The sequence below is a fragment of the Branchiostoma lanceolatum genome, chromosome 1, assembly GCF_035083965.1.
Source record: "Branchiostoma lanceolatum isolate klBraLanc5 chromosome 1, klBraLanc5.hap2, whole genome shotgun sequence".
Taxonomy (NCBI): Eukaryota; Metazoa; Chordata; class Leptocardii; order Amphioxiformes; family Branchiostomatidae; genus Branchiostoma; species Branchiostoma lanceolatum.
The window spans coordinates 6,206,286-6,234,121 of NC_089722.1; the positions used below are offsets into that span (position 1 = coordinate 6,206,286).

At 43.6% G+C, this 27,836-nt stretch overlaps 2 protein-coding genes across 3 annotated transcripts; one reads left to right on the forward strand and one right to left on the reverse strand.

Annotated features, from left to right (window-relative positions):
• Window positions 1-400: 400 nt before the first annotated feature.
• On the forward strand, window positions 401-18,736 carry LOC136431206 (uncharacterized). Its single transcript, XM_066422514.1, has 12 exons — window positions 401-448; window positions 10,378-10,442; window positions 10,910-11,026; window positions 13,360-13,428; window positions 13,803-13,902; window positions 14,139-14,350; window positions 14,849-14,970; window positions 15,214-15,273; window positions 15,530-15,693; window positions 16,149-16,316; window positions 16,857-16,966; window positions 17,318-18,736. The coding sequence occupies exons 1-12, from the start codon at window positions 436-438 to the stop codon at window positions 17,438-17,440; spliced, it is 1,323 nt and encodes a 440-aa protein (XP_066278611.1). The 5' UTR covers window positions 401-435; the 3' UTR covers window positions 17,441-18,736.
• Window positions 18,737-19,009: 273 nt separating this feature from the next.
• On the reverse strand, window positions 19,010-27,836 carry LOC136431193 (5'-nucleotidase domain-containing protein 1-like). 2 transcript variants are annotated; one of them, XM_066422495.1, is made up of 13 exons: window positions 27,600-27,833; window positions 26,737-26,828; window positions 26,323-26,394; window positions 25,768-25,877; window positions 25,536-25,621; window positions 24,136-24,223; window positions 23,506-23,680; window positions 23,277-23,374; window positions 23,035-23,153; window positions 22,484-22,600; window positions 22,025-22,063; window positions 21,190-21,352; window positions 19,010-20,868 (listed from the first exon to the last, which is right to left on the reverse strand). In XM_066422495.1, the coding sequence occupies exons 1-13, from the start codon at window positions 27,750-27,752 to the stop codon at window positions 20,774-20,776; spliced, it is 1,407 nt and encodes a 468-aa protein (XP_066278592.1). In that variant the 5' UTR covers window positions 27,753-27,833; the 3' UTR covers window positions 19,010-20,773. The 2 variants fall into 2 exon arrangements, with proteins under 2 accessions (XP_066278592.1, XP_066278599.1); XM_066422502.1 differs by lacking the exon at window positions 22,025-22,063 and having other exon boundaries at window positions 27,600-27,836.

Here is a 27,836-nt window from a genome sequence, read left to right on the forward strand (position 1 = left end):
TGATCGATTAAGCACAAAACGTATGCTCTATAAAGGTTCATCCCCTTCTCCGATACCATCTGATACAATCTGATAACCCGACAGCCTATAACATGCGGCAATTTTCATAGTTACATTTGTTTTGCCATGATAACTTAATTTGATTGAATCACAATTATGTTTACTGTTCGACAGGCAAGTCATTGGTGTATACTCATAGTTGATTGGTCAAAATTGAGTCAGATGTAAAGTCATACTTGATGTAATTACTTTTGACCAATCAGTAATAAAAAAAGGAAAGCCAGCAGAAAGAAACTCGTCGTAATATTCAACGTTATAAGACCTTATAAATGCTAAAAAGTTATAAAGTTGCTTCCATTATAAAGAAATTATGAATGCTGTAAGCTAAGGAATTTCCGACAGGTGTCGCTGCAGTACTACTGAGCAGCAAAGAAGATGGCGAAGAGCGGTATGTACAAATTTGTCTCTGCATGCTCTGTCGTCTGCCGGTCTGAGCGGGAAGCGACTGTAAATGTCGGATGTCGCAGAAAGGTTACATGCAACAGCAAAAGCTTTCCGCTTTTTGTAGATGTATAAAGTATGAAAGATTTCTAAATTCGCGTGTTATTATGGAGGGGCCGGGGGCGGCACGCAACAGGCGCATATGGGGAGGGGGGCGTGGTAACAAGCAAACCGGTTCAAATCCGAGCCAACTTGTATTTATGTGTTTTTCGTGTAACGATACAATAAACCGATCTTTGAATTGAGAACACTATCAACTGCAATCACAACAGACTTTAAAATGTAGCGTCAGATTATATGACTCAGCAATTTTGCTTTGTGTTTAAACAAATTAAGTTTATGTTAGTGTAAAGTTCGAATAGTTGAAGCCGCCACCCCCCGGGCGGAGAGTGGTACGACCCAAGAGAGAGAGACTTTTTGTTCTATGTTGTGTTCCTGATTATAGACCTTCTTCCCGTCACATTCGTCTCCTATCGTCTTTGACTACCATGATTGGAGTCTTACACTGATGGCAGCGGTGTTCGAACCTTCTCCGTCGATGCACCACGAATCTTACTCGTCCCTGCCGGAAAAATCGCTTCCCGCAGCTCCGTCTGGCCGATGCCCCCCTCCCCCCGGACCACGTGCGTTCTGTTCTGAAACCTTCCCAGCAGAAGGTAGGCTACTGCCACATTCCCGTTCGTCCGTAGCTTGGGCTATCTCGTCGTATGACATCGACTAACAATCCGGGGGAATTTGTCATTGACTCTGAAGTTTCGTTTCCTCATTATAACCCGATGACATCGACAAACTCACGTACACCTCTAGTGGCTTCGCCTACTCAGGCGGGTCTCACACAGCGGTTCCCCGGACCAGCTTTAACCGCTCCTACGCCTTCAGGTGCTACAGTCCGGCAACCACCACCACCTAGTTCATCGTTAGAATTAGGTGCCACATTCCAACAACCACCACCACCTGATATGTCTTCAGATGCTACATACCTACTACCACCACCTAGTACATCTCCAAGTGCCACATTCCAACAACCACCACCACCCGGTACTTCGGCAGGTGCTACCTACCAACCACCACCACCCGGTACTTCGGCAGGTGCTACATACCAACCACCACCACCCGGTACTTTGGCAGGTGCTACCTAGGGACCATACGATATTTAGCGGGGGGGGAGGGGTGGTGCGTTGGGGGGGGAGGGTCATGGAAAAATTTTTCGAGGTGGGGGGGAGGGTCATGGAAAAAAATTCTGGGTTGGGGGGGAGGGTCATGGACTTTTTTTTACGAATCCGTTGAATTGTTGTGCATAAACATTATGCTGTGGGCCGACAAACTGACGCTGTAAATAGCCTGCTATGCATGCTGTATTTTCACCCAGCGTAGCGGCGAAAAAATACAAAACTACCGTAGTAAACATGCCGAAGCACACGTCCAGCACGCGCCTCCACTGTTTCACAGGAAGCTATCCAGCTATCAGCTCTAAGGGAGGTGCCAAATACTAAATTAGCACCCCGCCTTACCGCTCCGATCTTATCTCACAGCCCCTCCCACCCGGCTACTCTCCAAGCAGAGCATGGGTTTCGGCTGGTTTTTGACGTGTTTTTAGGCGTTTTTGTCGGGCGTTCTACTTTGTCATCTTTTTTTTTTTGTCTAGACAAAGTACAAAGCCCGGCAAAAACGCCTAAAAACACGTCAAAAACCAGTCGAAACCCATGCTCTGCTTGGAGAGTACACCCGGCAGCATCGCGCCAAAACGTAACAGTAGCCGACATGGCCGAGTACGCCTCTCTGTGACGATCAGCGGGGTGGGTCCCGGACTATTAGAACAGCCGTAAATGTATCAGATTCCGGGTAATCTCCTTATTTGGAAGTTTTGATAGTCCGCAGTTGAGCAACACAGAAGCTGTTATTTGATAACGTAAAAGATTCCTTTCTTTGTCAGTGCGGGAGAGAATTAATTTTTAACTGTATTTCTGACAAATTTCTGGAGCAAGGTTATGTCATTTTTTCATCCAGAACAGTGAATTGATGCACATAAAATTCATTTCTACCAAAGTAGGAAGATAATGTTTCAACTAAATTGATAAGCTTCGCCATGATTAGACGATTCGGCTGCTTCAAATTTGTGGCGCCGCCCACGACTTTCCTTGTTCCCAGGGCATCTAGTCTTTCTGGCGCCTTGGCGACTGTCATCAAAGGCTGCCGACTGTCAATCAGCGGCAATTTCCTGGGAAAATACGTGAGTTGGAACTACGTGTGGCAGTCACCAGCGAACTTCTGGCGACCGGTGATTTTTACGTTCCTTGAACTTTCAGTTCCACGTTTTCTGTAGTAGTTACAATTTGACGCAGAACAGCGGTTTCGGAGGCTTCCTGGAACGGCGGCGTATATATTTGGGCAATCTAGGGGGGTGACGCGATTTCTATTAACACGGGCCGACTTAGGTTCTCTAAATTATGCCGACAAAGGGACTTTCGCCGCAGAGAGAGTTACGTCGCCGAGGGACGACCGCCTCGGCGGCGATTTTTCTGGAAATTAAGCGTGGGAATACCAGGAATATCGCTTCTTATTTCGCACCGAAGAGAACTTCTGACAGCGACGATATTGTAGCGCTTCGACTTCGGAGAAGACGGACACAGCAAAAAAAAACGGAAAACTGGTATCGACTATTGATATTTTTGAGTAGCTAAATAAACCAGCGAGGTTAAAATCTCCTTGAATAAACTATTGATATTGTTGTTTCTGAGATTTTAGTTGTCTTTCACGGTTTCACCTAAACTTAAGTATTGTATGTCAAGGTCCTGTGGAGAATAGAAGTTGATTGACTACCATGATTATCATAAATATAACCCTCAAAACTGACAAAGAAGCCTTCTCAATAGCCTAAAAATGCAAGAGCTTCCGGGGGGGCTTCGCCCCTGGGTCATTAAACTTACTTTGTTTACCAGCAAAATTTGTTCATCAAAATTCGGGAAATAGCATTTCAATGGTTAAAGATTTTTAGATTTTCCTGCGGGTGCATGTCGCGCCTCCCGCGGCGAAAAATATGTCAGAGGGCATCGTCCCCAAAAAATCAAGCTGTATTTCTTTTTACAATAGAGATGTCTATATATCTGCTTGATTAAACTTAGCTTACTCTTCCAGCAAAATTTGTCTCTCATATAGCAGTTCAAAGGGTCCCGATTTCAAAATTTTCTCAACTGTCTTGCCCCCTATACAATTTGATTTTTTTTGCTATCGCCTCTGGTACCGACAACCGCTGGTTCCCGGTTCTTGTTTTATAGCATGCGTCAGCTATCCCAAATGGACGCCCGATGTCCATATAGTAGTTGTTTTATAAATGGGGGTCGTTTTTCTACCATTTTTACACGATACCTGTAGGGGGAGGGTCATGGTAAATTTCTTCGAGGTGGGGGGGAGGGTCATGGAAAAATTTTTTGAAATGGGGGGGAGGGTCATGGAGAAATTTTTTGACCGGACTTCCAGTGCACCACCCCTCCCCCCCCGCTAAATATCGTATGGTCCCCTACCAACCACCACCACCCGGTACTTCGGCAGGTGCTACATACCAACCACCACCACCCGGTATTTCGGCAGGTGCTACATACCAACCACCACCACCCGGTACTTCGGTAGGTGCTACACACCGACTTCCAACACCCGGTACAGCTCCAGGTGCCACATTCAAACAACCACCACCACCTGGTACGTCCTCAGGTGCTACATACCAACTACCACTACCCGGTATGTCGTCAGGTGCTACATGGAAACAACCACCACCACCACCCGGTACGTCCGCAGGTGCTACATACCAACTATCACCACCCGGTACAGCTCCAGGTGCCACATTCAAACAACCACCACCACCTGGTACGTCCCCAGGTGCTACATACCAACTACCACCACCCGGTATGCCGTCAGGTGCTACATGGAAACAGCCGCCACCACCCACACCACAGACAGGTTCCGGGCCGGTTCCAGCTACCCCACTACACCTCAAAACGCACCTACCAGCGCACTTCCTTGGCAAGGGGGAGGAAGACTTCCATGTCTGGCTTGGTAAATTTGAGGTTTACGCAGACGCCCATCAGTACACCCCTGACGTACGAGCACGTATCCTCCCCACCTTCCTGGATGGACCTGCATTAACATACTTCCAGAGCCTCCAACAGGACATCCGCCGCGATTACACCAACCTCCTCGGGATGCTGTCACATGCCTTTTCTCAAGACAGGTTTACCTTCAGTTTCCAACAATCCCTAGCGCAACGGAAACGCCAACCTGGTGAGTCATTCATCGTATTCGCAGCAGAACTAGAAGAACTGGTCCGGCGTGCATACGCTACAACGCATCAAAACGCGTCAAAACGCTACAACGAGCCAGCCATCAAGGGGGTTGCCCTCCAATACTTTACACAAGGCATTGATGCTGCCACGCGCCTCCGAGTGATGGAGCGAAACCCTGCCACCATCGAAGAGGCTGCAGAGATTGCCACCCTCTACGAGCAAGCAGTGGCCGCCTCCGCCCCGCGGGAAACTCGAGAGCAACCGGTGAATGCCGTCCAGCGAGACGATTTGCACACAGCCGTGGCCAACCTGACCGAGCAGGTCTCTATCCTCACCAACCTGTTCCGAAGCCAGCATCTGTCCCCAGCACCCAGGCCCTACTACGAAGCCCGCTCCGGTTCCACCTCACCTTTCCGCCAACCGCCTGCCGATCGTTCCCGCTCGCCGTACCGTAACGGTTCCTTCGCCAACAGCCGTTCACGTTCACCATACCGCGGAACTACCGACACTCGTGCCCGTTCCCCATCTCACCCATCGGACAATGTCCGCCCCAACTCCCCGTACCGTCACTCCACTGACTCGGGTTCTCGCTCGCCATACCGCCAGCCGTCTTCAGACCGCCCCAACTCCCCGTATCGTCACTCCACTGACTCGCGGTCTCGCTCTCCATACCGCCAGCCGTCTTCAGACCGCCCCAACTCCCCGTACCGTCACTCCACTGACTCGCGGTCTCGCTCTCCATACCGCCAGCCGTCTTCAGACCGCAACCACTCCCGCTCACCTTCCAGATCAGTCCGTTTTGCTGACCAGGGAAACGACCTTCCTCTGATGCCGCGGGCCGGGCATCAGTAGACCAACCGCAGGCCCCCTCACAGCACCCCTCCCACCGATTCCCGCCCACATCCCACATTTCCGCCATCTTGGAGGGGTCAGCCACGAACACACTTATTGACACAGGATCAGCCATTTCCCTCATTAGCGAACAACTGTACAACTCCATCCCCCATCTGCGGTGTCGTCCCCTGATGAAGCAATTTACTCCGGCGCGGTCAGTCACCGGTCAAGTGTTGGACACTATTGGAGTTATTGACCTACACATCCACCTGGGCGACCGTGAAGCAACTCATCCCGTCCATGTCGTCCGTGATGCAGATCAACCTGCCCTCCTCGGTTGGGACTTCTGCGTTTCCCAACAGGTCATCCTTGATGCTGGCAGGGGTACACTGACTATCGGAGGACAACCCCTACCACTCCTAACGTCATCTCAGCTGCTTCCCACAGTTTGCCATGCCGCTGTATGTCGCACCACCTTAGTGCCCCCACATTCCGTCATGGCGATACCGGTCCGCCTCACACCCGGAATGGCGACACGCCCCATCCCTAATGACTACGCTGGTTTATTGGAACCACGCCCCTACACCGACAAAGGGTTCGCCATTGCCAGAACGGTCGCCACAGTCAACAACTCTGAAACCGTTTGTGAGGTGACCAACACATCAGATGAACCTGTCACGCTGAAAGCAGCCATGCCACTGGGATCCTTCCTGCCATTAGACGATGATGACATCGCCGAACAAGATCCTTTGGCCAGCACCACTCCTCCCAGTGTCGACACCACCCACCTTTCCCCGGATGAGGCGTGCCAACTCTCTGACCTCCTCCAGCGTTATTCTGACGTTTTCAGTCGTCACCCAGGGGACAGAGGTCGCACGTCCCTCGCTCAACACCGCATAATTACCCATGATGACCGGCCAATTAAACAACGACCACACAGAATGCCCATCCACCGCCAGGCCGAGGTACAACGGCAAGTCGCAGAGATGCTGGATGCGGGTGTGGTCGAGCCCAGTCAAAGCCCATGGGCCGCACCCGTAGTCCTGGTCCGAAAGAAAAATGGCACCCATCGATTCTGTGTCGACTACCGAAAATTGAACCACGCAACAGTCAAGGATGCTCATCCCCTTCCCCGGACGGACGACACCATCGATGCCCTGTCGGGCTCAGCATACTTCACCACATTGGACATGACGGCCGGGTACTGGCAGGTCCCCGTCCATCCGGACGATCGTGAGAAGACGGCCTTCACCACCGGCCGTGGCCTGTACCAATTCACAGTCATGGCGTTCGGCCTCACGAACGCGCCATCGACATTTCAGCGGTTAATGGAACTCCTCCTGGCGGGATTAGACTGGAGGTCATGTCTAGCCTACCTTGATGACATTATCCTCTTTTCGCGCACATTCGAGGATCATCTCACGGTCCTGGAGGAAGTTCTTTCCCGATTCCGTTCTGCCAACTTGAAACTCAACGCCGAGAAGTGCAAGTTTGCGCAGCCAAAAGTCCACTTCCTTGGCCACGTGGTTTCCCGACATGGCGTCCAACCCGATCCAACCAACACTGACAAAGTCCGCAATTGGCCTACCCCTACCTCAATCGCTCACGTAAGATCCTTCTTAGGGCTGGCGTCCTACTATCGGAAATTCGTACGCCACTTCGCCAAGATTGCCGAGCCTCTGCACGTCCTGACAAGAAAGGGCTCATCCTTTTCCTGGTCTTCAGATTGTCAGGCAGCCTTCGAGACCCTACGGGAAGCGTTGACGTCTCCACCGATCTTGGCATACCCAGATTTCAGCCGACCATTTACGCTACACACTGATGCGTCGGATTCCGCAGTTGGAGCAGTGCTATCCCAGACCACCGACCGTGGCGAACAAGTGGTCGCATACGCCAGTTGTACGCTCACTGCACAAGGGAGGCGATGGGCTACGTTCGACCGAGAGATGTGGGCCGTCGTGTGGAGCATCCGTCACTTCCGCACCTACCTCGCGGGACGGCGCTTTACTGTCATGACTGACCACAAGCCCTTACTCGGGTGGTCCAACAAGCTCACTACGCACGATCCAACAGGACGGCGTTCTAGATGGGCTGTGGAACTGTCTACATACGAGTTCGACCTTACCTACCGTGCGGGAAAAGCCAACAGCAACGCCGATGCTCTCTCGCGCCTGCCCGCGCCAGTGGCTACGGTCGACCAACCACCGACCCTACCCCAAGATCCTTCGGCTGAACAGCCAACAGCGCCTCTTGACAACCCTCCTGATGGTCAACTGCCGCCCCCGCCAACGGATCCCCCAGATGAACACTTGTTACCCCGTGCCGATGCTCTATCGCGCCTGCCAGCGTCAGTGGCCGCTGTCGACCAACCACCGACCCTACCCCACGATCCTTCGGCCAATCAGCTAACAGTGCCACTTGACGATCCGCCTGATGGTCAACTGCCGCCCCCGCCGACGGATCCCCCCGACGGACACTCGTTACCTCATAAGGTACAACAGGCACAAGAGGCGGATCAGGATATTTCAGAAATTATACAATGGAAGAGACAACGCCAGGGCAGGCCCCCATGGCACACCATCAGTCGACGAGGCCGATCTCTGAAAGCCTTGTGGGACCAGTACCATTCGCTCGTGGTCAAACGTGGTGTCCTGTACCGACGGTGGAAACCCAACGCAAATTGCCACGTGATCTATCAACGGGTGGCACCTGCAAGCCTAAGGCCCGCCATTCTGCAGGAACTACACAATGGCTCTTGCTCGGGACACTTGGGAATCACAAAAACACTGAGAAGGGTATATATCCGCTTCTACTGGCCGGGCATGAACCAAGACGTCAAGAGGTGGTGTCGCGCCTGCCAACATTGCGCCACAAGGACAGCACCGACACCCTCAGCTCGAGCACCTCTGAAACCCATTCGAGCCGATGGCCCGTTCAAGAAGGTGGCCATGGACTTGACCGAACTTCCGAAATCAAAAAAAGGAAATCGGTACTGCCTAGTGTTACAGGACTTCTTCACTAAATATGCTAACGCCTATGCTATTCCGCGCCAAGATGCCCCTACAGTGGCTCAAGTCCTCTTTACCCACTACATCAGAGAACATGGTGTCCCGTCCTCTCTGCACTCCGACCAAGGTCGTCAGTTCGAGGCAGATTTAATGAAAGAACTGTACGCTGCACTGGGTATCGCCAAAAGCCGCACAACCCCCTACCATCCCCAAGGGGATGGACTAGTGGAGCGCTTCAATCGAACGTTGAAAGCAATGCTCTCGAAGTATGTATCGCCTATGGGCGACGACTGGGACGACCATCTCTCTCATGTTCTACTGGCATATAACACATCTGTGCACGCCTCCACCGGCTACACGCCCTTCCTCCTCGCCCATGGAAGGGAGGCAAATCTTCCCGCTGATGTGATATTTGGCACGACCCCACCGGGAGCGCCGCCCACAACCACGGCAAGGTCATACGTCAAAACTCTGACAAGCAGTCTTCGCACAGCCTTCGCTCACGCAAGACAAAACATGCAACGAGCAAGCAGTCGCCAGAAAGCTGCATACGACTCCACTACGTCCCACAGGCCATACAAGACAGGCGACAAGGTCTGGGTCAACGATCCTACGGCGCTACGCCGAAAACTCAAACCCCGTTGGAAAGGTCCATTTGTAGTCATGGAACGACTACACTCCGATGGAGAACCGGGGGTTACATACAGGATCAAGGACGCTCGAAGCAACCGCAGGAAAATAGTGCATTATAACAGACTGAAGCCTTGCTACACACTGCCAACCGTGGCGCAGCATCGGGATCGTCAGCCGGTGCCCACCGGCGACGCGCCGACGTCACAACTGGCGTGCGACAGCTTTGAGGACCAAGCTCCTCAACAGGCGACTTCTGTAGGAGACACGAATCAGCACACCACACGGCATGGCCGCCGAGTTACCAGACCATCAAGGTTCGCTGACTGTGTTATGGACTAAAGTGCCGCCGCTTAACCTGGACTATGTCAGAGGTATTCCCGTCGACCAGATGCTAGGACTTACAACACTGGGACTTGAGTTCACGAAGCAACCTGTGTTAGATACCAGAACATTCCATGTCAAATTCTATACCTGCTAGAATACAGTTAGAACTGTTTGTCACGGAATTATGTTGTCCACGCATAGTAGTCATGCCAAAGAAAAAGAAGTCGTTAGCTGTTATTAACGTTGGTTATGTTTAAAACAAAGATACAGGATGTTAAAGAAAGAGAAGTCGTTAGCTGTTATCAATGTTGGTTATGTTTAAAACAAAGATGCAGGATGTTAAAGAAAGAGAAGTTGTTAGCTGTTATTAATGTTGGGTATGTTTAAAACAAAGATACAGGATGTTAAAGATACACATAACTTGTTTGAAATTCAGGAGAATTTCATTTTAGATAGGGGCGAAGAGTGTAAAGTTCGAATAGTTGAAGCCGCCACCCCCCGGGCGGAGAGTGGTACGACCCAAGAGAGAGAGACTTTTTGTTCTATGTTGTGTTCCTGATTATAGACCTTCTTCCCGTCACATTCGTCTCCTATCGTCTTTGACTACCATGATTGGAGTCTTACATTAGGCATATTTTTCTTGGCCTGTTCTTTGGACTAAAGAGACAACAACAACAAAAAATTAAAGAAATAAGCCCTATGCTAAAAGTACTCATTATAAACTTTGCTTTGCTTGTCATGTGCTATGTAACAGTTATCCACTAAAGCTATATGTTAAGTGACTTATTATACTTTTGAAGGTGGGAGAAGAGATTTTGGATCTTTCCAGTCCTCCAATGTTCAGGAGCTGATTAATCAACCAGAGGTGAGAGTTAGTCAATAAGAAGTCATAAATCTTGAAATTGTGGTTGTTTTCTTGGTGCAGTTTTTGCAACTGCTCTTGACCTTTTCACTGCATAATCGTAACACGGTGAATATGCGTTGACTATGTGAGTGTGTCACTAAACAAGAGTGCTGCAGTCATAGTATTTAAATCCCTACCAACCCAGTGTCTGACAATGGCTGGGAATTTTTTTCACTTTTTGGGGGGACATACACTCATACAGTACCATGAAATCGGTTATGGGGATGACTGCTATAGGGTGATCATAACAAACAAGGTACTGTATCACTTTCAAGGAACATACTAGTATACATTAGCTTTCTAGTGATGAAGACTTACTGAATGACACATAAGATGCATTGCCATACTATAACTTGGTACATGTATTATATTTAAAACATTATACCATTTTGCTACAGCACATGTTGATTAAATCTTGTATATTTCAGGATCGGTATGTACCACCACCTTTGCCCTTTGACCTTCCCTCCTTTGAGGACTACAAGGATCCAGAAAAGTGCCCTAAATTCGGGAAGGAGATGAGAAAAAAGCACTTCCTATTGGAGGTAAATGTTATGTTCTTCTTATGTTATCAATCAATCAATCAATCAATCATCCACAACCGTCAGCTGCTGATGTATCATGGCTGTAGACAACTCTATCCAGGATGTTCTATATAATGGCACAGGGCCCTGGTGAACACCTATTCTCTAGGTGCCCTCAAAACTATGTAGAAGAACCAAGGAGGTTCTCAGAAGCTCCTTGGAAGAACTATAACTTATAGCTTTGTTTCAGGTCTCAAGTTTGAATGTACATTTACCAGCATGCAGCTCAATAGAAAATATGTTTCTTGCTTTTTTTATCTCCATGAAAAAAGGCTTTTTCATGGAGTACTGTTTTGCTTGCGTTTGGTGTTTGTGTGTATGTTTGTGTCACCGGTCGCTTAAAGTCACCATAACTGTAGAACCTGTACATGGATTGAAATGATTTTTGGTATGTGGGTGGGTGTTAGGTGGAGGAAGGTCAAGGTCGATTTTGGGCCTCCTAGCATGTGTGACTGGAACTGCAATGGCGTATTTGATAAAATCTTAAATGTAGAAGAACTGAAGAGTGGATGGACAGATCGTCATGTTCTTTGGTACACAGGTAGGTTAGACCAAGTTGTACACACTTAAGTGCAAACTATGCAGATGAGACCGAATTTGCATAAGTAAGGAGGTAAATCGTTTGCATGGGTGTCGTCGTATGCTTAAAGTCAGCATAACTGTAGAACGTGTAGATGGATTGTAGTGATATTTGGTATGTGGGTATGCGCTGGGAGGAGAATGGTCAAGGTCGATTTTTGGCCCCCTGGTTTGTGTCCCTGGAACTGCAATGGCCTATTTGTAAAAATGTTCTAAAGGGGTTTAACTGAAGAGAGGAACAACAGATTTTCATGTTATTTGGTACGTTGGTAGGTTGGATGGAGATGTACACACTGAAGTTCAAATCATGCGAAGTTATTGTGTTTGTGTGTGTGTGCGCGTGTGTGTATGTTTGTGTCACCGTGTTTGTATGTATGTGTCACCGGAAGCTTAAAATCAGCATAACTGAAGAACGTGTGGATGGATTGAAATGATATTTGGTATGTGGGTAGGTGCTGGGAGGAGAAAGGTCAAGGTCGATTTTGGGCCCCCTGGTATGTGTCACTGGAACTGCAATGGCGTGTTTGTAAATATTTTCAAAGGAGAATAACTGAAGAAAGGAGCGACAGATTTTCATGTTATTTACTTGGCAGGTAGCTTAGAGAGGGTTGTATACAATGAAGTGCAAATTATGCAAATTGGACTTAATTTGCCTAAGTAATGGGGAAATCTATATTTGCTGTGTTGGCCTATCCTATATCGGGTATCCTATATCCGCGTAAGTGGGTCAATGGTCAACAGCTGTTGGCTTTAGCTTGCCAAGCCCATCAATCAATTTAGCAACTGTTGGTTGTTAACAGCTGTTGGCGCTTAACAGTCTGTAGGGACTGATTTGACCAGACTAGAAGCTTGACAGCAGGTAGTGAAAGGAACAGTTTTACATGGTTTTAATGTAAGGCAACTCATTCCAGTCTGTCTGTATGTTTGAGGACCCCAGTTGAATAATATGGGAAAATAGCAAAGAAGAGGTCAAGATCAGTTTCTGTGGATCAAAGGATATATGATGGGGATCCAAAGCATAAGGTATGTGAACAAACCAGGACACATCACACATTTGATTATGTGTAAATTCACTTTGACCTGTTAACAGGCTGTTTCTTGCTCATACCATGTACCAGTTGTGGTCTGGCTTTATTTTCTCAATGGTTTGGCAATGGTACTGTGGACCACAATATATTTAACGTACAATGCTACCAGTTTATAGGTAACTACGTAGCACTTTGACATGATCTGGTCACTAAACCTTTCCTGCTTATCTATTGTACCCCTGTCTTTTATTCACCTGTAAAGTTGTGTTCTATCAACCGCTGTCCCTGTCCCTGTTTATAATTTACACAACTTCGTAGGCAAGGTCGGGATGTCTCCAGGTGTCAGAGATACACATGAGAGCCAAAAGAGAAGGAGAAACCAATGCACTGAGGCGTAACAGACAACATAAAACAAATATAAACACAACCACCCTGAAGCAGATAAAACATAACATAACAACCCAACAACAAATAACATACACAAACCTAACACAACATAAATAAAATAAAAAACAAATTTCATGGAGATTTTGGGTCCTCAGACTCTTGTTCTCTATTGATATAGCAACATTAAGTCACTGAGCTTAATTTTTTGAAACTTGGTAAACAATTCATATTGCTTTTCAGTATTAGCTATATGTCACATTTGGATTTGACAATAATCAGATATCCCTTTTCTTGTTCCAGGAAGACTGTGTGTTCCTGAACCACGGAGCGTTTGGTGCTGCCCTGAAGGATGCCCTGGATGTTGCCATGGTGATTTCCCTATCAGTTGCAGCTATGCCTCCTAGAGGCAGACAGATGCACTGCAGGTGTTTTCTTTGATGTAAAGAGCAAGAAACAGAAAACTTTAAGTTGGTAGTTAGTTGCAGTAAGGAGCAACAGAGTAAGAATAAACTTCAAAACATAATTGATAAGAAATTTGATGGAAGAATCAGTGTAGCCTGGGTGCCAGCCTTTTTAGCTTTACGCTGCTCTCTCAGTCACTTCTGTTATTAGAAGCAACCAAGAGAGTGGAGTAAAGTTAAAAAGGCAGGCACCCAGGCTAGAATCAGTGCCAAATGTGATATAATGCAAAATGTAGGTGTCAATTTATGAAACATACTGATTTCTTAAATTTGTTTCCTCAGAAATGGCAGGTGGAGGTGGAGCGACAGCCGCTGCGTTTCTTTGACAGACAGGTGTTGCCTCACCTGGTGTGGGTGAGCCGCAGGGCGGCACAGTTTGTAGGTTTGTAGCATTCTTACATTTGCATGTCTTTTCATCATGAATGGAAATATAACAGCACTTACAGCACTACAAATTTCTATCTAGGAAGCAGATGACACCAAATTTTTTGCAAAGCTTATCATATTATTCAGAAAAACTAAACAGCACATTATGTAATGTGGAAATACTGTGGAAAAATTAATCTTAACATTGCAGTGGTTTTGAGAACATCAAAAACTTACTTTCCACTCTATCAGGAGCGGACCCCAGAGACATCGCCTTGGTAACCAACGCGTCCACCGGCACTAATGCCGTGATCAAGAGCCAGAAGTTCGGTCCCGGAGACGTGATCTACTGCCTCAGCGTCACTTACGGCGCCGTGAAGAAACTGCTGTCACACGTACGTGATGAGACAGGTGTTACCATACAGGAGGAGGTGGTCAGGTTTCCACTGGAGGGTCCAGAACAGGTGAAGATACCAGTCTAGGTTTCCTGATTCTGATTTTGTAATGATGCATACTGCAAGCTGACAATATGACAACCGTAAGTTAGAGTTAAAGATGATTTAAAATACAAAAAAAACACACACATCTGAAACATAAAACATTTGTTCTTTATACATATGAAATTCAGTGAGCGAGTTGTCAAATCTTTTGTTGCTCAGCGGTCCCTCCACAGTTGCAGCCAGGTCTAGTGAAAAGCGGGTTGTTATGGAATATGTTGAAGATGGGCTAAAGCTAGTCAGGCTTTCCCATCAGAAGTACCGGTAAGCTGGCCTTTTTGATTGATTTGTGACACAGCATTGATTATGGGACCCATGGAATTATATGCTGACTGTGCAAATGTACAAAAGTTAGCCACCTGTCCTCCGTGCCATGCCTGCTCACAGTTTAAAAGGGCTACATTACTCCCCTGATTAAAGGACATGTCAGTAGAACAAAGGTTAAATCAGTTGTGACTGTTCCAGATTGTGTCGTTAGTACAAGACACCCTGAGACCAGGCACGCGGCTGGCCGTGTTCGACCACATCCCCTCCAACACCCCCTTCATCAACCCTCTCAAGGAGATGATTGACATCTGTCGTGACAGGTCAGGCGTTTTAAGGAGTTTTAACAATTCTGGAAAGATACTGCTACTGCTGTCTTGTTATTATATTAGTGGTACTTAGTGGGACATATTTTGACTCCAAATATTCCATTATATTGTACATTTTTGGCCACCTTCACATCCTTTTTTTTGTTTCTTGTCATTATATTCAGACTGTGAGTTTGATATGCTAGTATGATGTTTGAAAGCTGATGTAATTCAGTTTCTATTCCTTGACTTCCACAGAGGAGTTCCAGTGTTAGTGGATGGAGCACACGCACTGGGAGCTCTCCCGATCAACCTCAGGTAGTCCACCAAACATTTTGTGTACATGTGAGAGATAACTTTCCTCATAATACAAGAATAGTTATTAAATTTTAGGTAGATAGATATTGGCAGCTACTTCTTTGATATTTCAACATCAATGAACTTCAAGGCAGGTAGGACAAAAGAAAGGTTGATAGACATCCTTTATTTTCCAGCTTCTTGTATTGCTTGCAGGATGAACAAAGAGAGAGTGAACCCCTAATCTGTTTTTTTGTCATCTCTTTGTGTTCTGCAGGTCGTTGAACCCAGACTATTACGTGACCAACGCCCATAAGTGGTTCTGTTGTCCGAAGGGCGTGGCCCTGCTGTATGTACGTAGAGATCTACAGGAGACGACACGCCCGCTGGTGGTGTCCCACGGACATGGGGCGGGGTTCAACGCCGAGTTTGCCTTCCCAGGTTAGTTTGGTTTTTAGTAAAAACAAATTTAAGGCAAGATGGCAGTTAAAAGATATTCCCCCTGAATTTTCATAAATGTTTTATTTTCCTCTGTTTGAAATGGTCAAAGACAGCAGTTTTTCTGATCTTTTAAAATCTTTCTGATTCTTTTACTATTTCTAATTTTTGGAAATATTTCTGAAAGTGAGTAGCCAAGAAGTTTAATACATCTTTTACCGGTATTAGTTTTTGTAGATTTGCAGATAGACCATAGATAGATAAACAATAGAACAGATTGGTAAAACAAGAACAGGTATCCAGTATAACTGTTACTTTTTAAAACCTTATGCAATGACCATTTTTTGTTTTAGCACACAGTCAAGTACTAGTACAGTACCGTTGGTAGAAGGGCCACATGAAAATACACCTAACTTTCTCTTACATTTCACATACTTCATGCTGGTATTTTCCCTCAGGTATGAAGGACTTCAGCTCCATGTTGTCCCTCCACACTGTACTGGACTTCTGGCAGTGTGTTGGACCAGAGAGGGTCCGGACGTACCTACACGACCTGGTCACACAGGCAGCGGAACTACTGGTGGAGAGATGGAACACTGGGGTACTGGCACCTCTCAACATGTTTGGTAAGACCTATGCTTGAAATGTGCTGTCTGAGTTTCTGTATTTAGATGCCATAAATCAATGAAGACCCTTGGTATCCATCCTATTCTAGCCCTTAATTTCCCTCCTCTAGTCGCATCTGCACAGAATAGTCTGACACCTATCCTCATTGAAATGTTCGGCCTTACGTTATTTTTGGCATTGAATAATACTTAAGCAGTGTAACCGGGATTGACTTCTTGAACGCCTGTTGAAACCCTGTTACTGTGACATTATGAGGACAATGTGACTTTGCGGCAATCAGAAGTTCTGCCAAATAGCGATGGCAGAATATTTGGCATGGAAGCAATCACAGGAGCAAATCACAGCTGGCATAGGATGGATACCCGGCTTGACACTGTTAGTTTATCAGCTGCAGAAGTACATTTTAATGCTATATTGGCTGATCGTGAAGGTTTTCATGCTTAGTCTTGATGTCTTGAGTTTGTTTATAGATAGTTCAAGGAGTAATTTTTGTGTGGAAGATGTGAATAAAGGTTTGAATGCTTATTTTGTCCTGCCAGCTTCCATGGCCCTGGTGCAGTTGCCTCCTGCTTTCCATGGTGGCACTGCTGCAACCTATGACCTGGCTGAGAAGATACAGAACCAACTGTACCACAGGTTTAACATTGAGGTATGTATCATATGAAGTCATATGCCTTACATCATGCAATACTATAGCTTAGCCAGACAAAAAGTTGTAATTTTGACCAAAATATTTAATTTTTTTCTGCTCTTAAAGCTGTTTGAGCATCCAGACTTTGTACAAAAATTATGTAGGAAAACTGTAGTAGAAAGCATTAATATACCTTTTTGTCATATATATATATGCATAAGTGTAGACCGTCCATGACTCCATGTCACTTAAGTTTTATAGTGAATGTTGCTGACCCTTTCTCCTTACCTTTACATTGGGTAGATCCAAGGAGGTTTTATCTACCTTGGTAGATCTAACTGCATTGCTCATTGCACTGACTCCCCCTAGGTGCCACTGAAGGCAGTGCAGGGAGAGCTGTATGTCAGGATTTCTGCTCACATCTACAACGATCTTGCTGATTATGAGACGTTGGGAGACGCCATCTTACAACTTAAAGCTGAACTGCAGTAGAATGTTCCAGATCTATCTATGGACTCAGGGAGCAAGACAGATAATTTTTTGTACTCCGAAATAAGCATGTTTTTAAGTCTAATGCCAGAGGATTAAAAAGTCTGCTCAGGAAAATTGATGTCTTTTTTGTCAGTCTGATGTACCCTGTATTTGAAGTAGCCTGAATACCAGTCTTCTTATAGTATCTGTACTCTGTATGTTATAACTGGCCAATATGCAAAAATCTATATTATTATACTGTAAATGCAGAAATGTACGCTGTGGTTTTATGCTTGGTTTTTGCTGTGAATTCTTTACCGCAAACTTAAAACCACCGCAAAAAGCCGTTCCATTTCGTGACTGTAATGCTACTATTGTTTCAAACGCAAACTTAAAACCATCGCGAACACTGCTTTGTCCCAACCGCGAAATTAAATCCCCATGTACATTTCTGCATTTACAGTAGCTTAAGAAGGCTTTTCTTCAGGCTAACCCTTAAGATGTGTTCTTCCAATTTATAGAAATTTAAAAAAAATGCAATAAATACTGTACTATGATAAACAATAGTAAATCAGGAGGGCAGAACTGATGGTTCACTCGTTAATTAAGTGCTTTTAATTCAAGATTCACTTAGCTATAAATTACTTCTAAAGGGTACTAAGGTTAATCTCCAAGCAGATCTATAGGTTGCGAAGACCATATCAAACTTGCAGAAGAAGTACGTTTTGCAATGATTGCCATACAAGCTCCTTCTTCCAGTTGGATACGGTCTTTGCAATCCATTGGGCCTGGTTGGAGGCTACACTAAGGTTACATTCCAATCAGTGACTCACAAAAAATTGTTTTGTATCGCAGAGAAAAAGATGGAAAATATGCTCTCTGCTTAAAATTAGCAATACGATGGATATGGAAAACACACTTAGTGACATTAAGGTCTCATTCATGTATTACTCCGTGTGTATACTATAAAAGAGTCCGTACCCCCCAAAATAAACGGCTGCTTGAACCTGTGTTTATATTGGTGGGAAATTCCCTTTTAGCCAGCCCAACTGATCTCAACCGTCAAACTGATGAAAGATTGGTTGTTACTGAAGAAATTAGCAGGTAAAGTTTGGCAGCCGCGCGCGAGGTCGTACGTGCATAGCCCTGCATTTTGGGTGATGCGGTCAAGCGCTTACAGTTGGACAGTGCCTTTTTTGGGGGTGTAGCTAAGTGCAGTTTGTATATGATATAAACAGAGTTTGTATGTAGTGAAACTGTTGACAATTTTTAACATGATCTAGGGTTAATGTTCTCAACATGGAACGAATGAGATTGGTGCATTTCCTATACCTTCAATAGCAAGGCACCCATAAAGCATTATAACATGTAAGCCTATGGGGCGAAAAAACTCATGAATGAGACCTTAAGTACTTACACACAAGTGGTACTTAAAACTGGCCATATGGTGAATCTTACAACTTACATGAGAACTTTGGTTGAGTTGACTGTGTCCTCAGTTTAAAGGTAGATTAGTATATATAGATCTACGCCCTACAATGCCATCCTAATTGCACACACACCAAAAGTGTCCTAATTCCATCATTCATCAAGTGCAATGCTTTCATATACACTTTGGTACACACAAAAATACATTATTACTATTAGTGGTATCTCCTTACTACAATCACTGAGATAACTTGATATGCAGGCCACCCAACCTTAATATTACATTGATTTCGAATACTGACTTAAGAACAAACAAGCTGAAAACCATCCTGGTAGATTCATAGATTTTATAAGACTCGGCAAGATTTTATGCTTTTCAACTTTCTTGAGAAAAACCATTAAAAAAATCATGAGCACTGATTTGGTGTGAATATCATTGGAGAGGAATACTACTTAGGCCCCCATTCCACTACACGACAATCGCGCTGTGACCAAAACTGGATTTGTGTAACCCTTGACTTGATAATTGGAATATCATACAAAATGTTCAAGTATAAATGAAAAGACAACAAAACACACAAAGCGTAGAAATATTTGTTTTTCATCTATGAAATTCATTGAGCGCTCTTGTCAAATCGCTCGGTTGCAGCTCTAGTGGAATTGGGGTGTTAGTTGTGCAGCTGTTAAAGTAACAATTCTCCACATTTTTGTTCTCTTTTAGTAATAAAAACTGACCAAAAAGCTTTGTTTGGTCTTTTTCCACAATTTAAATATTTCACACACTGACACAGAACCAAGTCTACAAATTGGTGTGGCCTACACAATCACAAATCAATCGGCATAAACAATCGTTCTTAAATAGCCCTTGCAAAAGGGATAGAAAAAATAAATAACTTTACCACTATTGTACAATATGAATTCAGAAGAATTCAGGGTTAAGCCTACTGTAGGCACAAGATATATACTCTTCCACATCAAATACAGGTCATATCCTAAATGACTTGTAATAAAATACTGGCTACCACACTTTTTGCACATCACTTCCTTTCCATTAAATAACTAAATCTATTTCATTAAAAAAACAACCATCAAACAGGAAAGGAGTATTTTCCAGCTACTCTTAGCCAAAAACAATACAAAACATAATTCCTCATACTTGACAATACAACCATTAGTGATGTTTGCAATGAGGTTTTGACAATGAAAGAATATTTAGATGAAAATCAAATAAAACAAAAAAATTACTTTTTTGCACACTTTGGGGCACATGTGAAATCACAAAAAGCAGATGCAATGTGTAAACTTCTAAATTATCAACAAAAACTGTCAAATTTGAAGAGGTATGATTCATGAGGTAGTTACATTGCTTGTAACTTGTGCTGCTGTCAACAAGCTGGTTGCACATATCATATGTCTGGCCAAATTTTACACATAGTGGCTAAAATATTAGGCACAGACAAGAATGTTGTGAAATGGACCTTTTGTTTCATATTCCTGATTTTGGTGTTACTAGACCTTTTTAATTAGTTATCAGATTGTTATAAGTCCCAATCTATTACCTACCATAATTTTTACTTACAGCATTATTTCTTTAAGATAGTTTTAACAGCAATATGAGTGGGAATGGAGAAGGAAGGCCATGTGGTGTAGTTTGCTGTCTATGCCAATGTTTCCCTGTTCACCTCAGAGACGTGGGATTTCCTGGGTTTACTTCCTCAGAGATATTGGTCTTCCTGGGTCTACTTTGTCAGAGATGTCGGTTTCCCTGGGTCTACGTCTTTAGACATGTGAGTTTTCCTGGATCTACTTCCTCAGAGTTCTGTGTTTTCCTAGGTCTGCTTCCTCTGAGATGTGAGTTTCCATCAGTCTATATATACTTCTTAAGAGATGTGGCTTTCCTGGTTCTACTTCCTTAGAGACATTGGTCTACTTCCTCAGAGACCTGGGTTTCCCTGGGTGGAACCCTGCCCAGTCAGAACTGCTGTCCTTAAAGGTGGTAAACTTGTGATCCAAAGGTAGAGCTGTGAATAAAAAAGAAATGTTGGTAAAAGTGTTTAGTGCAACAAGAATTTCCATTTTTAGATATGCATTGATTCCATCAACAATATTATGTTTTTCTACTGTAAATGCAAGTTCACAGTAGTTAAATGTTCATGGTTTTTGCAGTAACCTCTTCACTGCGAACTTAAAAGTTAACAACACAGTAAATTCTTGTTGTCTTCTGGCCGCTTTCCACTGTTTCAACCACAAACTTAAAACCACTGTGAACAATCCATTTTTCCATGCTGCAAAATTAAATCTACAACAACAAAGAAACAGAATAGGTTTTTGCTTTTACAAACCTGCCAAGTACTCCAGGTGAGGCACACAGATGTCTGCACTGCTCCTCAGGATGTGCCCACACACCGTCACGACCTCTGACCCGGAAGTGCTTCTGTCCGTCAGGAAGGGTCCCCACATGTCGGACACCAGGATGGCTCTGCTGGCGGGGTCATAATCGTTCTCCTGCAAGATAAAATGGAATCTTTAAAGTGAGCTGTAGGAAAAAAATGCCTCCACCCTTGGGGTGTTGGCAAAAAAGTGCATAACCCGTAAGATAAATATCCACTTCGGTCACTTCATAAGTCAAAATAGGATGACAGGAATATAAAGCCAAACAAGACAGTCAAAAGTTGTGTGCATTTTATGCAAGTATATGAGATATGTGATGATTTCTGCATGCATAAAAGTCTGAGTCATTCCGCGCGCCCGCGCACACACACACACACACACACACACACGCACACGCACACACACACGCACACGCACACACACACACACACACACACCCAACCCAACCCAACCCAACCCAAGCCGACCATGGCCTCCCAACCCTCTCCAAACTATGGTTGGGTAATGCATGGGCGATAGGCCTCGGAATTGTAGTGGGAAGGTCCTGAAGGTGTGACAGGGGCTTTACATAGCAAAACAAAGCATACACACAAAGGGCACCAAATACTTTCGTCATCTTAAAATTTCATACAAAGTTAAAGAATAAATTCCTTAACTGTAACTTCTTGACTATGAATTTTTCCCTAGTGACTTCAGTTTTTGGATGCAATAAGAAATTACCTAAGTATCATATTAACTATATAATATTTTGTGCCCTGAACCACCATAAAATAATAACCCACTCACACTATGTCTCGCTCTCTTGCAGGCCGGGCCATTTTGCGTCTGTAGAAAATACATGACATGCCCATGCAAGAGCAAGATGTGTATTAATGCCAGATTTCTCTATTTGTCTCTAAGTCTAACAGTAATGTGCACAATAATGAGTTGTAGTGATTCAGTCATATATATCATGAGAAGTGGATACAACGCAACGTCATGGCATGAACACTTTTTTCCATATCTTTACCCTATCAAGCAAATGGTCAATGACATTGTTACCAAAGTTTGTCCTAAGTCAAGCTGTATCCATCCATGGTAAAAAAAAAAAACATGAATGACAAATATCTTCAGAGGGAAGTGAAATGATAGAGAAATGTCTCAACCACCACACACTTTCAACCTTCCATCAATTGTAAGAATCAGCTTGTTTCTTATTTTTGTAAAGATGCTTGATGCCGTAAGAATTCTTTAGAAAGTTCTTACCCTGTCCTCCTCCATTCCTTCTGCCTCCATCTCCTCACAGATAAGAACGGTCGACCAGTTGGCAAACTTCTTGGGAGGGAAGGTGTCCGATCTGAGACTGTCTCCGATATATACAACCTGAAAATAACACAACATGTTCAAAATTAATACAAATGTACTACAAAGCAAAGGACAAATCTGTGAAAATTTATCTTCATTTTCATTTTGTCTGTACTATGTTTATGATTACTAAATACATGTACTGAAGTTGTAGTGTATACTATGAGGTTTTTACAAATCCTACTACTAGTACACATACACATTTACTAACTAGTGCTTTCGTTGGACATGTAAAAGAGTATAAGTGTTATGATTATCTGTAAAATGCTTTAATGGTGTAGTGTTACCTTCAGTTAGTACCGGTATAAGAATTTTCCATGATTTAATCCAATTAAGAAAGATTAGTACTGTTTGGTACAAAATGGATCAAACACAAAATATTCTAATTCTTTGAACATCATGTATGAAAACTAATCTTAAAACAGTTGTCTATAACATGATGTACATGATACCTTTGGCTCCTCCTTGTTTGTGAGTTGTCTGAGAAGTATCATGAGTGTTTGCCAGTTGCCCTGTGCATACCCCTTCCCCCTTTCCAGCTCCTTGACTTTTGTACCTTCTTGAAAGTCCACTAAAATGTGGAAACAACAAAATAAATAATGCTGATTCAATTTTGCAACAATTGAATCTGGCATTGCAAAGTCACTATAATTTGGCAACAAAACTAACGATGACTTGGGTGCTGTTTACTCACCTACAGAGTAGAACGGTCTCCTATTCGGTGGCTCTGAGAAGAAACCTGGCTTTTTTGAGTTTGTGACGATGACGTCAAAATAGTCTTTCCAGTCATCTCTGTTCGGGGCAGGGAAATAAATGTTAGATATTTTTCACTGTACTAAAAGTAAGACAGCTCTACAGTTGATAAGATGTAACCCTATGTATGGCAATAAACATTATCCTTGAGACTAAAAGTTCAAACTTGCCCCAGGACTTTTCTGGCTATGTGATCACAGTAATCGGAACAGGAGCTGGTGGCCAGGAAAACAGCCTTTCCTGCAGCCCGCAGTTCCTTCAGCCACCGCCGGATGTCCTCGCTGCACTTGTGCATGTACATGTAGGGCTCATCTTTGACTCCCGGGAAATAGCCACCTGTATGGGCTGTTATAGAAAGAAAAATAGATGTTGTATAATACTGCACAGACTTGACTTTTAGGGATGACTTATTTTTACATGAGAGAGCAATTCAGCTTGTTTTACCATTAGGTTCCACTTCCTCAACTACATTTGTACATCTTGCTTATTTTCATACATGTACATGACTGTACATATTTTCCATGTATATGCATATGGTTTAAGTTGTCCACCATCTAATCAAGCATTTTTCATATTAAATGGCATATTCTTTGCAATGAGTCCCAAACAATCTACAAATCTGTTCATAGTATTGTGGTTACTACAGTTACCTAAATTTAAACATTTTCTGACAGTGCATACATGTGTAGTAGCAAGGAAGCTTTTTATGACCCTTTTTGTAATTTCATTCACAAATACCAACAAGAATTGTTATCTACACATTTAGATAATGCTAGTGACTTCTGTAGTACTATATACACCTGCAAAAGCTTCAGGTTTGTAGGCGTTGTTGAAGGCATCGATGGCATCTCTCCACATCTTGCACATCTTTGACTTCTGCTTTCCTCCCTGATGGCAAATGGAAATTGATAGTAACAAAAGTTAAATGCTTACAACTGCTACAGTACTAGTAGTACTTGACAGAAAATGCTTAACTCATGTAATGGTAATGCTTTTAAGTTGTACCACCCTGATACATGTTAAAGTGTACCCTCTATACATATGAAGAATAGTCTAGAAAAAAGGTGTCAAGGGTTGGAGGAACATAAAAGGAGTTGATTGAAGATCGTTACACTTACACATACACATACAAACCAAGAAATACTCATTACCTTCGCCGAGAAGGTTATGCAGAGGGTAGCGTTTGTCTGTCTGTTTGTCTGTTTGTCTGTTTGTAGTGGACCATCATAACTCAAGAACGCCTGGATGGATTGTCTTGGTATTTGGTATGTTGGTAGGTTTTGATGAGACCTAAAAACGATGAGATTTTGGGCCCCCTAGCGGCTTCTTACGGTACTGCAGCGGAACTTCCTGTTTTGATATCTCGTGTTCTGGACATGCTATGGAACTGATTTTTGAGTGGTAGATAGCTCTTTGGACAGAGAGTAAGTGGTGTGGGTTTGGGCCCCCTAGCGGCTTTTTTGGAACTGCAGGAGCAGGTTTTGCGTCTGACTTTGAAAGGGAATAACTCAAGAAGGGCTTGATGGATGGTAATGATTTTTGGTAGGTAGATAGCTTGAGTGATGATGTACATGATTAGACACCTCTTATGCAAATCAGTATCTAATTTGCATACTTAATGAGGAAAGTTTATACATCCGCCAAATTCCATGATAGGACTCTGAAACATGTGACATATGTAACTGAGGAAGAGAGGAATATTAATTGATATGAACTATGCAAATGAAGACCTCATTTGCATAATTAATGAGGAAATACTATAACAAGATGGGCTTCATGGATGGTCATTATTTTTGGTATGTAGATAGCTTGTGTGATGCTTAGTATGATTGGACAATTATTATGCAAATCAGATTCTAATTTGCATAATTAATGAGGCAACTTTAAAAATCCGCTTTGTTCCATGATATCACTATTCAAATTGTAACTGAGGAAGAGAGGAATGTTTATAGATAGAAAATATGCTAATGTGGGCTAATTTGCATACTTAATGAGTAACTTCTCTAATTCCACACTGGCAAATGACGGCAATTTCATACATTCAATACTTTTTTTTGGCATCCGGACGTTATGTGAATGTAAACATCGTTGAATAAAATTATGCTAATAAGGGCCTCATTTGCATAATTAATGAAAACTATTTCTTTATCTTTCCAGGGAATAAAAAAGCGCATGATGTTTAAAAGATTAAATGACATACTGCATTTTTTTCCAGGTTGTCCACCATTCGAGCACACAGCACAATGCCAGGCATGTCAAAGTAGTTCTCATACAGGTGATACTTGTCTGAAACAAAAAACAGGTACATCTTAGAAGCTCAAGTTTATCATGAACTGATGAAGACATGAAAGTCCAATTCAATCAAGAACGTTATTCTGTTTCATGTATTATATAATTTTTTCCCTTGATATTTCTTACATGATGTTACATACCTGAGTTCTCAAACTTCCCTTTCAGCTCTGCGAAGTGCTTCCACTGTTTTTCCTCCCCGTACGTTGCAACGATTTCTTCTTCAGTCATTTTTTGCGTTCCATGGCTGGCTCTATAAGGAACAGACAGCAAATATTTGTTTAACCAACATTGATAAGATGAAATGCAAAGATGAAATAATGTTGTCGCTAAATATTTCTGTAAATCTTAGAATATTCATGGTACTTTTAAGTTTGCAGTTTCGTGATCTCTTCTCTATACAAAACTCATTTTTATTGTGCTGTCATTTAAACCGAAAGATATTAATTCTTAATCAATGTGCTGCAAAATTACAGTAACACATATAGCCTGGAGACCAGCATTGTTATAAATTAATTTTGGTAAGTTATCAATGGCAGAGTTGTGACCATTGTGAGGAGACCAAAGCTAACAAAGGCTGGACTCCAGGCTAGGTGACACAAACTTACATGTTACAGTATATCTGTTACTTATCCTAGAGAGTGCTGAAAAATAGTTTCTCCTACATTTTACAAAGTATTTTAAGTTTGTTTTCAAACCTGAGAATGGTTCCATCCTCTGCTAACTTCAGGAAATTTCCTCTCAAGGCATCCAGCAGTAGGCCTTTTACACTGAAGAATGTACAAAAAAATCACTATAGCAAAAGTTACAGATTTCTTGTGCATAGCTTTTCATTCACACAATCATTTACTTAATTGGCATTTCTTACTAGCCTGCAGCTGGTGTCCATACCTTTCATAGCTGCCGAGTCTCTTTTGACCTCTCCGCAACTAGGCAGCTACAATAGGTGGATACCAGGTTAATTTCTTGCACACATAATGACCATTCAACATTCCATGTCAACAAGTTCATCTTCTCTAAAGGTTTACAGTTAATTGTATAGAATACAGTTTATAGTTACATGCACAATTCAGAACAAAGCAATGAGACATGAGAAAAAAATAAAAACAAACCAAAAGTCCCTGTCCTCTGAGAATGGTCGAAGCATCTCCTCTCCATACTTGTGTTCCTCCACCAGGTATCTGGACATGCTGTCATAGATCATCTGAAACAAAAAAAGGTCAAATATCTTGAAATATTCATGGTGGATTTATTTTCAAAGTTTTCACTGTGACATCTCCACCACAAAATCATGACAACACAAATATAAATTTTGTCTTCCTTTTTGTACTGCAGAAACATATATATAACGTCTGCTCCCATCATAAAATCAAGGCCATGCATACAGTACACATAAACTTATCTACAGTACCCAACTGTACTTGGCAGTTGGTACATACAATCTACTAGTATATCCCTAGAAAGCAAGTCTAATTCTAAATGCAGACAGTGTTATGAATCCCTATGCACATGCATGACATAGCTAATATTATCAGCATGGCGATACTGATTTTGTATCTCCATAGTTTGCTGGGCTCCTCTGTGGCTTGGGGCAGCTGTGGTTATATTTTTGGCACTTGATGTGCCGTATTATTTATCAGACTTGACAAGGGTGTCGGCATAGGCTGCTGCCTTGCAAAATCGCGATCTAACGAGATAGCAACATAGCTAAATAAAAACATAACGTTTCTAAAACCCTAACAACGAAGAACAAGCATTGCTTTCACCAGTGAGGTTATATAGGGGACCCTATATCCTCATTGCCATCACCAAACAAAGGCTGTCTTACCTCAGTAGGTGGCCGTAAACTACCGGTAAACAATAATATTTCTGCCCCCCTCCCCACCGTTATGACACAGCTCACACCACACCTTGGTTTTGGTCCTTAACAACTTACGAATCCGACAGGCCCCGCAGAAGAAATCTTGGATCTTACCTCGAACGTTTCTGCTACCTTATAGCGGCACAAAGTGTGGTCTAAGTCCAACCCCACGGCGTCAACATCGGCGAAGGAAAAAGTCTGCCCGCCGGCCGCCATTTTTGCTGTGTTTGTCGGGTCAGGGGTTGCGCTGCTCAACATTTGTCCCATGTTTTGTTAAAAATGACGTTTTAAGTAAACATTGCCGTTAAAATTGGTGTGGATATTAAATATCTAGCCTGTGGAACCAACAGA

Excerpts from the sequence above, each read along its gene's own strand:
- LOC136431206 (XM_066422514.1), top strand. Across the intron at positions 10,443-10,909 it reads AGCTGATTAATCAACCAGAG|GATCGGTATGTACCACCACC; the intron begins GTGAGAGTTAGT and ends TGTATATTTCAG. Across the intron at positions 15,694-16,148 it reads CGCCGAGTTTGCCTTCCCAG|GTATGAAGGACTTCAGCTCC; the intron begins GTTAGTTTGGTT and ends ATTTTCCCTCAG.
- LOC136431193 (XM_066422495.1), bottom strand. The coding sequence starts at position 27,752 with ATGGGACAAATGTTGAGCAGCGCAACCCCTGACCCGACAAACACAGCA. Across the intron at positions 25,878-26,322 it reads GAGGATGGAACCATTCTCAG|AGCCAGCCATGGAACGCAAA; the intron begins GTTTGAAAACAA and ends TGTTCCTTATAG. Across the intron at positions 23,375-23,505 it reads ATAGCCAGAAAAGTCCTGGG|AGATGACTGGAAAGACTATT; the intron begins GCAAGTTTGAAC and ends TGCCCCGAACAG.